General features: G+C 45.8%; 1 protein-coding gene across 2 annotated transcripts; it reads right to left on the minus strand.

Moving 5' to 3' along the window:
* Positions 1-240: 240 nt before the first annotated feature.
* NRIP2 (nuclear receptor interacting protein 2) lies at positions 241-15616 on the minus strand. 2 transcript variants are annotated; one of them, XM_026046956.1, is made up of 7 exons: positions 15200-15616; positions 9696-9872; positions 5366-5448; positions 4718-4845; positions 2212-2264; positions 1326-1444; positions 241-548 (listed from the first exon to the last, which is right to left on the minus strand). In XM_026046956.1, exons 1-6 carry the CDS (start codon positions 15428-15430, stop codon positions 1352-1354), a joined length of 765 nt encoding a protein of 254 aa, XP_025902741.1. In that variant the 5' UTR covers positions 15431-15616; the 3' UTR covers positions 241-548; positions 1326-1351. The 2 variants fall into 2 exon arrangements, with proteins under 2 accessions (XP_025902741.1, XP_025902740.1); XM_026046955.1 differs by having other exon boundaries at positions 241-597.
* Positions 15617-16479: the final 863 nt, after the last annotated feature.

The raw sequence follows: 16479 nt of genomic DNA on the forward strand, positions 1-16479 counted from the left end.
TTCCATGGGAGGATAAAGGGATATTGTGGAGAGACTGAATAGAGACTCAGTAGTCACGAGGAAGAGATGACTTCATTTGGTTTCAAGTGTGATACGGAAAAACTTCTGCTAAATATTATGAAAAATATCAATCTTGATCATTTCCAAGCAAGCTGTCCCAGTGCATCCTTCTTAGAGGTAGCAAAAATAGACTATCTATCATACAGCTATGGATGAAAATGAATATATATATATATATATATATATCCATCTTATTCACATGAGTCCACAGTCTTCTGACCTAAGCTGATACTACAAGAAAGTCTGTGTCTCTGGGTTTATGCCGGAGTACCAGGGAGTACCAGAGGCTGTGAGATGCCAGGGCTTGAGGTTGATGATGTATCTGTGTCCAGTCACCAGCTTTCAAGTTGAAAGTAGGGAGCTGGCAGAGCAGAGGACTGTAATTCAGGTGCTGTAATTCACTGCAGCATTTAAACTTAGTGGCAGCAGCTCAGTTTGAGGATGCAGCAAAGGTGGTAGGTGAGGTGATGGGAATGCAGGTCCAGCAGCTGGAGTGCAGAGGGGAGAGGCCTGGTCAGAAGCCTGGGACGTGCAAGTCTGGTTACGATATATATATAACAAGACATGCTGAGCATTAACATTCACAAACATACAGCCTAACAGCAAGGCTGCAGTGGCAAACCCGAAGCACTTGGGAGCATTCACATCTAAGCTTAGCACTTCTACAAACGTTTCTTAGAATGAAGAACTCTGATGTGGTTCTTGCTGCAAAGTTTTTCCAAGAAAATCCTTTTGTGCTCAGAGCCAGCAAGAAGACACGAAATGCAGCTTCCCAACATGCAGGTGAGGAGATTGGCCACAGGCTTCTTCCCGCAAAGCAAGGGGAATGGGGTCCCCTCAATCCAGGTAGAGAGGAAGGGGGAATGTTCAGAGCAATCTCAGAAAGCTCCTGCACAGAGCACCACCTCCCTGTCCACAGGACAACTGGAGATGGTTCAAAGTGACTCTCTCTTGTCATGAATAAGGTGCCTTGTAAAAAGGTATTAAAAGGATAGAGTGAATTTACAGAAATTTGAGGGATGTGGGACAGATAGATAGAAAAACAAGCATAAAGTGCCATAAAGTGCCATGGGGACAAGCAGGAGGGTTCACTGAAAGAGGGGAGCTCTCCAAAGAAGGAAGCCTTCCCACCACCAACAGCTTCCAGCTCCTGTTTGTGGTTCTTGCTTTTACTCCCCAGTGAGTGCCTCAGACCAGAAATCATCAAGGTTAGAGGCCCGTGAATCTTATACTCCTCTCTCTCATATAACAGCAAGTTTCCTCACCCCCCAGAGATGGGATATGCAGCCAGTCATTGACCGAGCTCTTCAGAGGCAGGTAGGAAAGGCAGCTCTTGACTCAGTGCTTTAAGTCTCAGGACTCCTTCCTCCAAGTCGATGCAGCACTAAGAGGGGGAGAGCCAGTTACTCGCTGGACATTTCAGATAGCAGGTACCTCTGTCTTATGAAGCCCGTGACTGGAGAAAAGCTGGAAAATCACCAAACATCACCCTTGGGGTTTGGAGAGACCTCATAGCTCCTCCTCCCTGCAAAATTTCTACCTCCTGGCTCCGACTCCCTCCACTGAATTCCTATCCAAACCCTCCACAGGGCCATCCTGCTCCTGTCCTCCAGTTTTACTCCCTCCAGGGCCGTATCCTCACATAACACAGCTTTTCAGACAATGCTTTTCCTGCTTTATGAGCCCCAGCATGCGGCTGCATATTTGGCAGTCAGATGCAGGCCTGCTGGGGCTATGTTCCCTTCTGCCCAGGAGACAAGCTGGTCACAGCAGTAAACCCAGCCTGAGCTGACAAAATGCAAGGACTCTGCACCCGTGTCTGGTCCTTTTTCAGCACTGGGTGTGGCCATACAGCTTCATTTGGCTCAAAGCAAGGACAGTGCTTTTTCATGTCTACCTGCAAAAGGCAGGTTATAACTCAAGGGGCATATGGTTAGCTCTGATCTACAGGCTCTTCTTCCCCAGGTTGATCTTCTCATTTCTAACCACTGGGATCAGTGCACACTGCAGAGAGCCAGGCAGCTGTGCGGCAAGCAGTGCAAGTGGCACCTCAGAAGGCTTGAGCAGGAGCATTCCTGATGCTTCCAGCACCCAAACCTTGGAGGACTCACTGAGAGGAGCCCTGTGATAAGCAAGAGGAATAGTTCTTACCTTTAGCGACAACAGGGTCTGGAGACCAAAGGAAAACTCAAGCACTTCATCATCTGGGAAAAGAGGGGAGACTGGTCAGGAGAATATACCTAAAGAAAGTGGCTTCTTCCTATAAGATTAGGTGGAATTTGAGAGCATCTGATTTGTTAAGTTATTTGGTTAGGCATTATTCAGTATAAAACAAATAACAAATAACAAGGAAAGATGAGTTAAAGGCATGGACACATACATTAACGTGTGGTGACAGCAGTGGCTATAGCAAAGACTAGGACTTTTCCATGATGGGTCACTGAGCAATTAAAGGACCAGCTCAAGCACAACCTTGCAGAGGGTCAATATGAATTTTGTAAGTGATAAGAAGAGAAAAACATGATCACAATCAGTATTCTGATATATTTGAGGAGGCTTTTGGGTCTGTGTAAAACTGACTATGGGATATTGAAAGAGGCTTGTGGGGTTACAAGTTTAGGGGAAGGGCCAAAGTAGGGAAAGGGATGATCAAGGTGGATCAGGGAGGAACAAACATGGGGAAAATGAAGAAAGGGGCGATAACCGAGTTGGTCAAATGTAAGCAGGCTGCAATCAGTTCAGTTGTCTGGACTGAGTTCTCAGTATGTCCTTTTATTAGCTGTTTTTTTTTTAATCCCCTGAGTAATCTCACTCTCTATTCTGTAAGTGAGTATGCAAGGTCTGTGTGCCAGCAACTGAAGGCACTGGCACGCAGGAGGGATGGCAGCGCCAATAACTCGAGAGACTGTAAGTAATAAGATCATATAATATGTAGGTCTAGGTGTTGGCAACTGGAGAAGGCCCTGAAAGTCACACGGACAGTAGATGTGGGTGCCAGCAGCTGGAGAAGGAGCCATAGGTCACAAGGACCACAATGAGTCAGCAACCCGAGAGACCAGGGTGTATGTGTGAGAGGTCTAAATAGCAGCAACGGGAAGGGCCTGGGTGTGTTTATAATTTCGCAGTGAATTTAATGCTGTGTGGGTGCATATGCCCAGTTTCCTAGCAAACCTCAAGAGGGATTAGCTGGTGAGCAGGAGTACTGGATCTGGAAAAACTCACAGCCTGAGCCAGCAGCTGGGTAAATGTCCCTGTGTTGAAATATGAGTATTAGGCAGACCAAAAGATCATGCTAAGTTTTGAGGGATCTGTGAATGTGAGTGTTCCTGTGAATGTGGAAAACAAGTGTGTGTTTTTGACAGGGAACTTCAATCAGCCAGAGTGAAGGAAAGGGACTGAGCTACCTGTGCTAGTGTGTGTAGCGTGAGTGCAGTTCGTGGTTCAGGGAGTGCTGGTAAAGGCTCTGATCCATGGTGGTCTGTGTGGTGAGCCCTGTGAGTATCATCCATGTTTGTGCCTCTCAGGAATACACACTGAGCCTTGCTGCTGGCCAGACTTGCAAATTCAAGACAGCAGCAGCCACATCCATTGGATCCTGCATTTTTCTGCAGGCACCTGTAACATTCTTAATATCTCCCACAGTTCCTGCATGGCAGCTCACCTTGGAGCTGATGTCTGCATTTTATTCCACGTAAGCAAGAGAACTGTGTGTCAATTCTGAAATACAGACATGGCAGTATGCTCCTTCTGGGCAGCAATTTCCATTGCTGAGCACAATACATAGGTACTGAAATGGTAGATAAATTCACCTGTGTCAGCCCTAAAGTAGTTTTCCCACAAAGGACAAGTGCAAGTAGAGCAGGAATGATGGAAGGAGAGCGAGGGAAGGAGGAACTTCTCTCTAGATGTCTAGGAAACCAGGAAGAATGGACATGAAAGAGGAAGGAGGAAAGGGAGTCCCTGAAGATAAAAGAGTGAATAGTACTCATCAAAGAGGAGATGGATAAAGGCAACAGGGGATGGCTGGGTTGACTAAAGGGAAGAAAGGACGGGAAGAAAAGGGCCAGTAAGTTGTTTCCAGCATGCAGAGAGTATAATGTAAATGCAGACGGTTAAGTGTGCAGTTCTCTGGGTGTGCTCCTGTGCCTTGTCTTCTGCAGCTCTTTCCTCAAAAGTGTTTCACCTCAGGACATCTTGGGGATTCAGCAGTCCTCGGTTCTCCTAGGGCTCTCCGTGCAGCAGGGGCACGTGGGGACACAGAGGAACACCCTGGGGGACGAGCTGTACCCCTGTGGCCTGCAGCCAGCCAAGGGCATCATTCAGGTGACCAAGCCAAGGGCACAGGAGAACACAGCACATCCAGAGCACTAATGAAGCAGTCTGGAAGAGGTCCATTTTAAAAGCAAAATAAAATTTCCCACATCCTGGGTTACTACCAGAAAGCACCTCATTTCCGCCCCCTTTCAGGATCAGTCTCTCTTCTCCTTTGGTGACACTGAGAATATTCACAGCACATGAACTCTGTTAGCAGCACAGGTGACCACATCACCAACTTCCCACCACTGTTACCGTTTTCCTCACAGCTTCTTTTAAATGCCCTTAGCAGAGAGAAAGGGGCATGGGAAGGCTGGGAGAAAGGAAGGGTTGGTGCTCTCACCTACAACCAGTGCTGAGCACAACACTGTCTCCTGGCCAAGCTGCACCTCCAAGTGTTCTACTCGGCCAACAACGCTGGGGATGGGAAGACAGAGATCTCCACAGTCCATGGCAGACACTTCTTCTAGCCTGTGAGACACAAGAGGGGTTAGGCCTCAGCTGGAGGAAGAGGATGAAGAACAGGCCTTCTCACTTATTGCCAGCACTTTGTCGTCTCGCTGGGAGGAGGCTCAGAAGAGGAGGAACCTCATTCACACAGCAGGGATGTCTGGAGGTAGATTCTACAAGGCAAACCATAAGGCACTCTCCAGCTGAGCTTCTCACAACATCTGGTGACCATCAGCTGGTCCCCTTTGCCAGGTACTACACACAGCAAGAATGAAAAAACTCGGTGGAGCTGTTCTAGTCTGGGGGTGACACAGAACTTCTCCAGCGCTCCTGATGCCTGCCCTGTAGCCCACCCTCTGCATTGTTCTGAACAGCCATGTGCACATACAAAGCTGACAGACAATATTACTGGCACTGGGAATCGATGTAAGGATATGATCTGGAAATCAAGAGTGGAATCTCAGTGTCCAGGTCTTTGCCATAAGTTTTTTTGCTTTTATTTATTTGTTTATCTGTCCTTCCCTGCTGTGCAAAGACTTACCCCAGCTGTTTTAAACAGCGCTTGGAGATGAGATTTGGTTGACATCCTGTGTTAACAGTTGCTTTCAATACCTGACCTTGGCACTAGAAAAAAAAAAGAAACAAAAAAAACATATAACAACAGATTATTATGGTCTCAAAAGGGACATACCCACTCCTCCCATACTGTGACTGGCCCTTCCACCTTGTGTAGTAACACAGCCAAAGCCTTGGTGTTCAGGCAGTAGTCAGAAGGCAGGAGACCCAAGTCAATGTGGCTCCCTGATGCAAACTACTGCTACAGACTTCCTTTCAAATTTCTTGTCTTCTTTAAATTTTATTTGAATGCCTAGACATCTGTCTATTATTAGGAAGTTTAACATAACAGTATTCTGGTCGAAAGATGCATAGTTGGTGGGGGTTTTTTTGAGGGGGGAACCCATATGGACTTTATTAGTAGAACAGTAATTGATAAGAAATACAAGCATCTGTTTCAGTCTTTACATGTTTCCTCTCTCCATTTTCTTTAGTGTTGCAGGACAGAATGTTCCAGGGCTAGATATTTATTTTCAGGCCTTTGGGCTTCTGGCTTCCAGAGGGAGGTGTTTGTGGGAGAAATAGGAGCATTCTGGAAAAGCATCCTTGAGAAAAAAACTTCAAGCTTTGGCTTATCCAAATGATGCCCAATCTGAGTGACTACCTAATCAGGCAGTGGCTACTTTTGGGTGGGGCTTCCAGGCAGCTCTTGGAGGAAGATTGACACGAATGCTCCAGGGAAGCATTCACAACTAGTGTCATCTAGAGAAGGGAGAGAAAGGCAAAACCCTGCATGCTGCAGCGAAGTCACCACTGCATGATCATTCTGGAAGATGCCTTGCCCACTTGGTCTCTTCTCCTGAAAGGGAACAACAGGTGCTGTTACCACCAGTTTTCTGTCCCTTCTGCACAGAGGACCTTAGTGACAAGACGAGATGCTGAAGTAACAGCAGCTGTTGCATCTGGCAGAGGCCGAGGGTTGGCAAGGACATCATTAAGAAATCTGTACAGAAATTCTAATTCTAAATCCTAGGTGCCTGTTCCTTAGAAAACTTAGAAAATACTTAGGAAATAAAGTTGGGAACTTAGAAAAGAAACTGTAAAACATGGGGTAATTCCCAGGTAAACAATATGTTTGGCACATACCCATAGTGCATACCCATTTTTGATGGTCTGCTTCTTCAAGACTGTCTTACAGAAAAATGTAAATATCTGAACCTGGAGTTTCTGTCAGCGGAGGTTCATTTTCCTTCTGCTGTCATTAATATTTGCCTGTGATTCCTTCTCTTTCCTGCGCTGTCGAAGCCAGGGCCCTGGGCTAGTCACAAACAGCAGAATGCCACCACAGCCCCCCTACCTTTACGCTTACTCCCATCCAAAGCTTCAATACTTGAAACACGGTCAGCAGATCGGTATGGCCAGCAGAGACTCGGAGCACAGCATCAGTGAGGTCATGGGAAATATCTCTATTTCCTGAGTTATTAATTAATTTTATGATTTTTACATGGATTAAACACAGGACAGCAAACAGTAGTTCCAAGATTTCATTTTCAAAACTATGTCATTTGTGAGTTGTTGCAAAAGAAGGAGGAGAAAGCAGCTCCTGTGAGAAATATTGGACTGATGCAGAGATTACACCATCAGTAGCTTGAACACTAATTCACTTTGGTTCTGGTTTCTTCTCTTCTTTGGTCTGGTTCTTCTCTTGTTCCAAAGTAAACCAGAAATGGAGGTACTTTTCAACGCTAATTGATCCAAGGCAGCCTTAGACAGTTCATGCTAGAAACTTCAAGTCTGTTTTGCCTGGGAGCTTTTTATCTGATCTAAACTCAAAGGCACATCTGAAGTATATCAGTGTAGAGAATTTCACCTTTCCGAACATTTAAGTAAATCACATTCTCAGAAGAGCCACTTAGCGGAGAAATTTGTCACGCTTATAGTTGCATCATCACTGGAACTGGATAGCTCAGCCTATTGTGTCTGACACCAATTATATAAGACTTATATATGCAACACATATTTCTGATGCATATTCAAAGAACATTAGTGGATAAGCATTTACCACGTGTGGTGACATCTGGGAATGAGAAGTGTCCAGCTGAATCTATGCAGATGTATATTTTCAACAGGTCCTAATTTATTAATTATAGTTTGAGAGGGGTTGTTTGTTTGTTTGTTTTTAATTTTAAAAAGTTTGTTTTACTCCTAAAGAATTATGTTCAGGTCGAGCTTCCACTTGGGAACAAAAGTCATGAAGCTTTCAAGATAACCCCATTATCTCAACAGAGAGTGAAGACTGGGATGAAACACAATACTTCTACTTATAGCACTCAAAACCAATTATCACCTCTCATAGTATTTCTGCAATGCTTTTATTTTTCAGTTTGATTTACTAGCCTAAGTTAGCTAATAATCCCATGCGACTATAACCATTTATGATTCCTTAAAACACCCAAGCAAGCTGGGTATAATATTAAACAATTCAGCACGGTCAAAGCCAAGGCAATGCTCTCAAACCTCTCCCTGCCAGCACTGGGCCTTCCCCATTACGTTCCACCTGTCTCACAGTCTCAGCCACACTGGCAGCTACATTCTCTGTTTGCATCTGCAATACTACTCTTTAGCACATGGTACTGAAATTGCCAGAGTTGGGGCCCTGTCCTGCTTCCAATAGGAGCTACCCCATAGCCAGCAGTAAGCAATTCTCCAGCAGGCCCCTCTTGTCCTTCTAGTTAAAATGAACCTACTGCCTGTGGGTTCTACTTCTGGCTGTAGAGCCATCACTTACAGATGAGCTTTCTGAAGTTCACACGTGGAACATTACCATGAAAACCAGCAAGACTGAAGAGAAGGGGACACCAGCTTATCTTCCTTACATACTAGAAAACTGAAGTATGGCAAACTGGCTTGCTCTTAAATTGGACAGAGAAGGAGAGAAACAGTACTGAGCTTAGGGAGAGCTGAGTGCACATTAGACCTGTTACTTGTCTGTGCTGTCCAGCACACCCTCTTCTACGGAGGAAAATGTAATGTGTAGGAGAGCTGGGCATAGCCTGTTAGAAACACAGAATGGGAATAAGTAGTGGATTCTGATCCTAAGTTAATTACCCCTGGTATATTATACCTATGTTTGGCTATCTTTATATAATGTACATTCCTAGAAAAGCACATGCTTACTATTGAGTTTCCTCTTCATGAGAAATAGAGAGAATTGAGTAAAGAAAAGGAAATACCTTGATTTCCTCACAGAAGACTCCAGGTCCCTAGAGAAATTTGAGATCAGCTGAGATGATAGAGATCAATTTGAGATTGAGAAATCTGAACTGAGATCAATTCTGCAAGTCTGTTTTCCTACATGTAGTTATGCTGGCCTAACTACGTCAAGGGTTAAAACCCAGGATAAGCAATGCTTGCCTCCAACAGTAAAGCTGGAAAACAGACCAGTCAAGGGATTTGCATGATCCTGAAAGACTTGATCTGAATATGTCAGAATCTTTCCAGCACGCTTGTGCCAGCTGAATTTTCAAAGGCAGATATATTTTTGTTTCAAATGTAGAGGCTTTGCACGGTAACATGAGAGGTTTTATAGGACAGGTTACTGATATTAGCACAGCTGTAGATATATATGGCTTTTGTACACCAGGCCCATCTCTTGGTGAATCTAGTATCTTCAAATTACTGAACAGCTCTAATCATGGAGTACTGAAAGCAGTTTCATGGGGTCTAGCCACTGGACTTGCTCTGTTATATGCAAAGGGCAGAGAGGAGTGTGTTCTGCAATACAGGATAATGTAAGAGGAAAAGAAATAAAGGAGGAAAAGAGAAATATAAGAGGAAAAATACTGCTTCCATGGAGGAAATAGTGTTATCCCAGAACTCTGCTAGCCATTTTCTTAAGAGGTTCTGAAGAACCAGGGCAGGCAGGATCAGTTTTTGTAAATCATCTAGAGCAGCACTTGCCTTGAAGCGATAAGGAGACACTGTTTGCTCTTGCATTCTTCTGTATCTACTCTCAAGTGCATGGAACACCTCATGGAAATGCTTATTTCCAAAGGAAGGACATGTAACAAAGTTAATTTATCTTCAAATACATGGACAACTAGAATGTGATAGAAAGGCTTTCCTCTGTCTGTTGGAAAATCTGAAGCCAAGCTCCAGGAGAGGCCATGTGGAAAATCTACTGTCTCCAGGAGCAGAAGAGTGGCCCAGCTGGCACTGCAAATATTAACTGTAAGGTCATTTGCAATTGGAGCAACTGGAACTCACTGAGTATTTGCCGTCACTGTGCAATCAGCAGCACCATGTTGTTGCCTTACCTGACACTGTATTAGCAGGTGTGGAGTCTCTTTTCTCCTGTGCTCTCCCTTTTCCTTCTTTGCATCTTGGTCTTTTGCCAGCGGTGATTGAACCCATGCAGACTGAACCCTTGTCTCGCCCCGCAGCTTGGTCAGATTGCCCTCCACAAGGCGCCGCTGGACCACGCTGTGTGGCTGCTGTCTCCACCAGAAAGAAAGAGAAATCCCAGCTAAGTATAGACCTGAGCACTGGGATATTTGCTAGCCCGGGGAATCAGCCTGCAAGTGACCACCTGATGTAGGGCACAGTTATCCCAAGAAGCTTTTTTAAAATCCAAATATTTTTGGCAGCATCTGCGATTATGTTAAAGTTCTGTGACAGGCAGGTCTCTGGAGAGGGAGAACATGTCTGCTGCATGCTTTCCACCCACATGGCCATTCCTTCAGCCAAACAAAACACTCATCAGTCTCATAATTGTCCAAGTACTGCAATACACTACCTGATGTGTATGTGCCAACACTCAACCACAGTCCAACGTCAAAGGAGTCAGGGTGGGTGGCTGATGTACATGTATGTACATCATATGAAGCACGAATCCAGAAACTTTAGGTATACAAGGAATTACTTGGAGTGAAGCAGAATGTTTCCCCTGCATGGGAAACTAAATCCATCTTACAATAATCTTTGGAGCTTGTTTCTGCACCTCTCGATCCAAAATGCTACTGTTTGATGACCTTTGTAATAGTGAGGAGGGGGTCATCTGAAGCCCCATATTTTACACTGATGGAAGGAAGCCACCTCAGCCAGATCACTTGTTAAAGATCCGGCTTTATTCCAGTCACACTGAGCAGTAAGAGTTTCTTCTCCCTTTCTTCTAGGCAGAAGAAGGGAAGGTGCATCAAAAGGGAAGAAAAGGTAAAAACTTGCTTGCAACCATAGTTGCACATCACAGAAAAGTGTTGCTTTAGAAAGAAAGCTCATCATCATTTGATCATCACCATCATCTGGAAAGCGAGCATCATCAGATTGATGCTCAAGCTCTTATCCAGTGTTGATTCTGTTCCTCCACGTCCTGCACAGCTAACTGATTCAGCAGTGAGCACCAGAAATGAATTAGGCCTGTTGGAGGTAGCCTGGTCCATTCTCCAAGACTGGGCCCCATGGCCTTTCTGCAGGAGTTGACAATAAGATCTTCAGTAACAGTTGCATATGAGGCGAAGGGGCTAATGCGTGGCAACATAAACAGTTCTTATCTGCCTCAAAAAAAAAAAAAATGCTACATGATGCATGAGATTGCTATAATAGTTTATCAATGTGCAGGGCAAATGTGAGATAGAATAGACTAGCAATGAGCTGGGCTGTCATAATCCTACAGCGCATGTAAGCTTTTGACCAGCTTTGTGGCTGATCTGACTGACTGGAGCAGCAGAGCTATTGTAGGCTCTTTGGTCATACCTAGCGTGGCTCTAAGTAAGGTGCTAAGTCCCTTGTGCCTCTGTTTTCCTATCACTCAAGGGATGAGAGTCAGATCATGCATATCTGCATGAGAGACACATCAGGAGTTGAAAACTTGAAGCAAAAATATCCCTCTGCTCCTGTGGCCTCGTCCTTTCCCAGCCCACTGCACAAGTCCAAAGGACAGCTGGCTGTTTGACTTCGCTCCCTAAATACTCTGAGAACAGTGCCGGCTTGGTTGCCAGCTAACATCTGGGCATGGGAATAAGGTCAGGAGCTGACAGACGGTCTCCAAATTCTCATCCTCCCTCCACTGTCTCCTCTCACAGTCTGGCATACAAATGACATGACTCTCCCTGCAACCTTTCCCATGGAACAATCAGGACCTTTGAAGCTGCCATCTCTGTCCATTTTTCATCACTTAGGCTGGGAAGAACTGAGCTCTGGGACTGTGAGGGCATCTGTTCAAAGAGCAGCCTTCTGCCTCCCGCTCCATCTTTATCTCACCAAATAAAGTGGAGAGATAGAGAATGTTGTCTGCCTTTGGCTGACAGGAAATAGTGAGATCAAGAGGATAGTGAGAGGAGACTTCATCAGAGTTGCAGCAAGCGGCGAAGGGTCCCTATCAGGGCTTCTGAAAATGTCAGAGCAAATTCCCAGCACAACATGCCATGTTCAGACTCTCCCATGTAAAATGTCAAGGCATTGCTCTGACTTACTGAAACGATATGATCTAAAGATACTGACTTTGGGTGCAGAATAAGTCAGATCTTTGGGTCTTCTTATTAATTTCAGAATATTTTAGCTCATGCAGCTATTTTTTCCTTCCCTCTTTAAAAAAAATCTTACGCTTGTGGTTGTAAGAAAGTAGAAATGAATGTGAGTTTTTCCCTGAAATGTCTAATTCTCCATTTTTAGGAATGTGATGGGCCCCTAAAACCCATGAATGCATTGCATAAGCTGAATGCACAACTTGAACATGCAGAAAATGTATGTAAAATGGCAAAAAGTAACAGCCTGACTTTGTGTAAGAAAAAATATTGTTTATGAAATGGCACTCAGAATGATCATACTCTAATCTTAAGACATACTGGGCTGCCAAGGCGGGAGTCTCTAGTACCTAACCTGCCAGTGCAGACATGTTTGGGGGAATTAATAATCTCTTCTCCCCTGCAAGTGCTATTGGACTATGAGGTGTTCTGCACTGTCCCCAAGAACCACCTCTCCAGTACTTCCTACTGCTGTTCTGCTTTCCTATCATCTCAGGGGTAGCAGTAATAAATTAGGAAGTAGAGATCGGGTTTTGCATGGAGCTGGAGGACTGCCTGAGAGCACATTTTTTGTTATCAGTATAGTCTAAGACAGTGTCCACTGCCTTTTATCATTCCTACAGGACACACTAGGGTCATGGCAGAACTAGACCAGCATAAGGGTCCAATTCTATTTCTCTTTCTGAAACAGGTCTGTGAAGTGACCTTGGACAACTTTCTTTACTTTCACATGCTCTCTGTAAAATGGGGACAAAATATGAATCTTTCTTATAAAGCCTGAAGGCATCAACATACAAAGTTGTTTTCTGATTCGAATCCCCCCAAGTGTCACAGTAATACTACAGTGGCCCATAAAGTATCAGGGAGTGCTTAATGCAGCACATTCTTTTTGGAAATCTGAGGTCTGGTTCTTCTCTTGTTCCGAAATAAACCAGAAATGGAGGTACCAGAGCTCCCACATTCACCTATGTGTGTGAACTTCCTCAAGTGCCTTTGTGCCTTCTGAAACTGAGGCAAAATTTCCATGGCAAAGAAAAAAGATGCTCTACCTCATTCAATGTTCCTTAGCTCCATGACAAAAAGCTTCCAGTCATTCTTTTATGGAACATGCATGACACAGACTGTGATTCTGAGAGACCAAACACTGTTTACATATAGGGAATTCATTAAAAAAGAACCTGTAGAACTGTTCATAACAAAAGATTCTTATAGGGCCTCTCTTAGGTTGCTCAAGAATACTGACTGTCAGCTTCTTAAGGTCAGAGACTATGAGTTCCTGTAATATACAGCAGCTGCGGTACAAAAAGGCCTGAAAAGGTACAAAGGCCTTTGGCTGGCACAACAGTTTCATTTTGGAGACATGGTGTGATAGGAGCCAATATCAAAGCAAAGCAGGCAGCATTATTTCTGTCTAGTTTTGTGACTAGGCTCAGAAAGCTCACAAAGACCAAAAGGTGCCCTACCTGCTGAAAACTGTACAACCACAAGCCTTGGGCTGTGTCCAAATATCTACTCCCCAAGCTGATTTTTTCGCTGCGTGGCATGGAGGGTGAGTGCTGGTCTGTCTGCCAGCCTGGGTGGGCTCTTTCAGACCCAGATGGGGTCTGACCTACTTCCCTGCAGTGCGGAGATTTGCGAAGAGGCCTGCTCCTTGCTAACAGGCCATGTTTACAACTTCCCCATTAGACTTCAGGCGATGACTACACTCAGCCCCAGAGGGACACTGACAACCAGCTTCTGCTGAAAGCTGTGGGTGCTGCTGACAAGGCCTGGGAGGTCACGGGGTGAAGTCTCAGGGTGGCTTTGAGGAGTCACCCTTGTCCCTGTGTGACCAAGGAATTTCCATACTAGCTGGGGCAGCCCTGGGAAGAGCAGGGGAGCGTGTGGTCACGGACACCTAGGGCCCAAGGTTGATCACAGCAAAACCACTAAGTCCCACAGGTTTCAGGAAGAAGCAAAGAGGGTAATTTCCCTTCAGGCCCAAATGCCGGGAACCTGCCTGTCCTTTTAATTCGTGCCGCAGCATCAGGCGGTGCCTGACGGCAGGCAATGGTGAGGCCCGCAAAGTGGGCAAAGAAAGCAGAGGCAAAATGCCCTGAGCCACATCATACACACACACAAGCAACCTTGTTGTTGTTGTTGTAATGATCTAAAGCTACAGAGGGAAGTGCTGCTTATAGGGAGGGGCAAAACCTTTCACGACACAGCTGGAATAAATGGTTGAGCTTTCAGCCACAGAGGCTGTCCCTGATCAACCCTGTCCCTAGCTGAGGGGCCTGGGCTGCCACTTAGGAACATCCATGCACCCTGCACTCACCAGGGGAATGCCTCCGAACCACTTGTACTTGGTTTGTTGGTCCACATTTAAAAATAAGGAACTTCTACTAGAGCAGCAAGGCAGTGCAGTACAGATTGAGCAGAAGAGAGCCTGAGGCAGTCATACTGTCTTTGGAGAAAAGAGTTTAAACCTCCCACATCCTTGAGAAGTTATACCCCACAGTGGAGAGGAGAAGTGAGAGGTATAAAAAAGCCAGAACATGTAAGGAAGAGGGAGATGTGTCCAGAAAGAAATTCCACAGGAAATGGTTGCCTCTCATGTCACGTGTCCTCGGTAAAGTTTGCCCTGACGACAGATTCTCCTCAGATTTCTGGATCAAATCCCCTGCCTGATGCTTAGCATTTCCATAGGGAGACACCCATGGACCTTGTTTCCATGCTTTCTCCCCCAAAATGTCACCAATAGGTGCTGAACACTACTGTTACTAACACAACACAGCTAGAAGTCCTATCCTGTATTTATCCTTCTGGAAGTAGGTAAAAGAAAACTCAAAGACTAGAGGAAAGGAGAATAACCAATTTCAAATATAAACACCTCAAAGTTTCAGGAACTGTCCCTCTTTTCCTGCTCCTTCACACTGAGTGAAGGAAGGAGTGGGTCTGCTTTTGAGGTATATTTTGCAGGAGTACGTGTGGGCTTTCAGGGGCATCCCACATGGAAATATACATATCAGATGAATGTATTTATGCACTGTGCAAGTTGAAAGTTAGATCCTTCCACTCTCTATCTGCCTGCCTCTGTGCTTAGGCCCGGTAGGAAAGCATAGACATGCAAAAAAAATGGGAGACTTGTCCTTTCCTTTTTCCCAGACCTGTTCCTAAATGATGCTGAGGAGCGGTTTTGTCTTTGCTGGACCTGTGACTCTTTGCCAAACCTGGCAGAAGGCAATTCTGAATGCTGTCTGGAAGTAGGGAACGTTAGGATGTGGACCCACTCCCAAATGGGATCCCCTTGAACTCACCAGATCCTTGGAGGTACCAAGCCTCGTCAAACCGTCCAGGGGAAGCAGGTCAGCAGAGTCCTTGTGCACAAATTGTGTGGCCTGTTTAAGACGCCTTTTTTGTTGCAGAATAGCTTTGTTCCTCAGCTCCAGCTCACACTCCTGAGGCTGCAGGTCTGGAGTGCCCTCACTCTCCTTCTCCTCTCCATCTCCTTGTCCCTGTGTTAGAGGGCAGCTCTTCCGCGTGCTCATGGTGATGACTCGGACAGACAGCTCCTTCCTGAGGTGATGGGGTGCACTTGTCTCCAGATGTCTGCTCTCCTGAGGCCGACTCAGTCGCAGAGCACTCTTCCCACAGCACTCCTTTTCTCCCTTTCTCTGGCTTTCGTCCTTCTCTCTTAGCTATAACTCATCCATCTCGGAAGCATCTCTTTCTGCCTCTGCTCTCTCCAGCATCCCAGCTTCCCGTTGCTCCCCTCCTTTTCCCCTCCCTCTCTTCCCCTGCCCTGACTGCAGCTCTGCCTCCTCCAGTCAGTAGGTCCCTGTCGTAACAGAAAAAGCGCCCTACGTCAGAAACCGATTTCCATAAATTACAGCAGTGCCGGCAGGATGCTCCGGCTGGAAAAATCCAGCAGCAGAAGGATGGCCCTGCTGCTGGGGGCTGGACTTACCTCCCTCTGTCCGTGCATTTGTGTGTGTCAGAGTGAGTGTGTGTGCACGCACGCTGCTGTGACCCCGCCATTACACTGAGGAGAGAGCAGATCTCGCTGCTGCGGCCTCTGCGGCTCGGGATCCCTCCGGGGGGGCTTTGATGCATTCCAAAAAGCCTGTAAATACCAGCTAGAACATCTACAACATGATGCAGTGCTTCGGTAAATGGGAGAGAAGGTTTGCTCCAAGGTTTCTGGTAGGCATGCCCAGTCTCATTCCTGTGGAGAGTGGCACGTATTTGGGATAGGCTGTGCTGAGAGGTCTTACTGTGCGGCTCGAAATGCAGAAGGCTGCTTATTATCCTGCCCAGTGCAAGTGCACTAGGCCTGACTCTGCTCTTACTTCCACTGCAACGTAACTCCACTGAAGCTGCACGAGTTTAAAATCGCTGTTTGGCTTGTAGATATCCGTGGCCCTGGCTCTCCACATTTATCCTGGAAGTACCCTGAAATTGCTGCAGCGTGGGAGGTAGCCTGTGGTCTAGCTCAGGGGAAAGGGGCCTTGGCAGAACTACGTTTTTCAGCTTTCTGCCTCCAGAGCATCCTTTTGCTTGAAACCACAGCTGCAGGTTGCTTTGTTTTGGTATCTTT

The sequence above is a fragment of the Nothoprocta perdicaria genome, unplaced genomic scaffold (genome assembly GCF_003342845.1).
Source record: "Nothoprocta perdicaria isolate Ctin4 unplaced genomic scaffold, notPer1 scaffold_464, whole genome shotgun sequence".
Classification (NCBI taxonomy): Eukaryota; Metazoa; Chordata; class Aves; order Tinamiformes; family Tinamidae; genus Nothoprocta; species Nothoprocta perdicaria.

Excerpts from the sequence above, each read along its gene's own strand:
- NRIP2 (XM_026046956.1), bottom strand. The coding sequence starts at position 15,430 with ATGAGCACGCGGAAGAGCTGCCCTCTAACACAGGGACAAGGAGATGGA. Across the intron at positions 9,873-15,199 it reads TTGGTACCTCCAAGGATCTG|CAGCCACACAGCGTGGTCCA; the intron begins GTGAGTTCAAGG and ends TGGTGGAGACAG. Across the intron at positions 1,445-2,211 it reads AGACCCTGTTGTCGCTAAAG|TGCTGCATCGACTTGGAGGA; the intron begins GTAAGAACTATT and ends TCCCCCTCTTAG.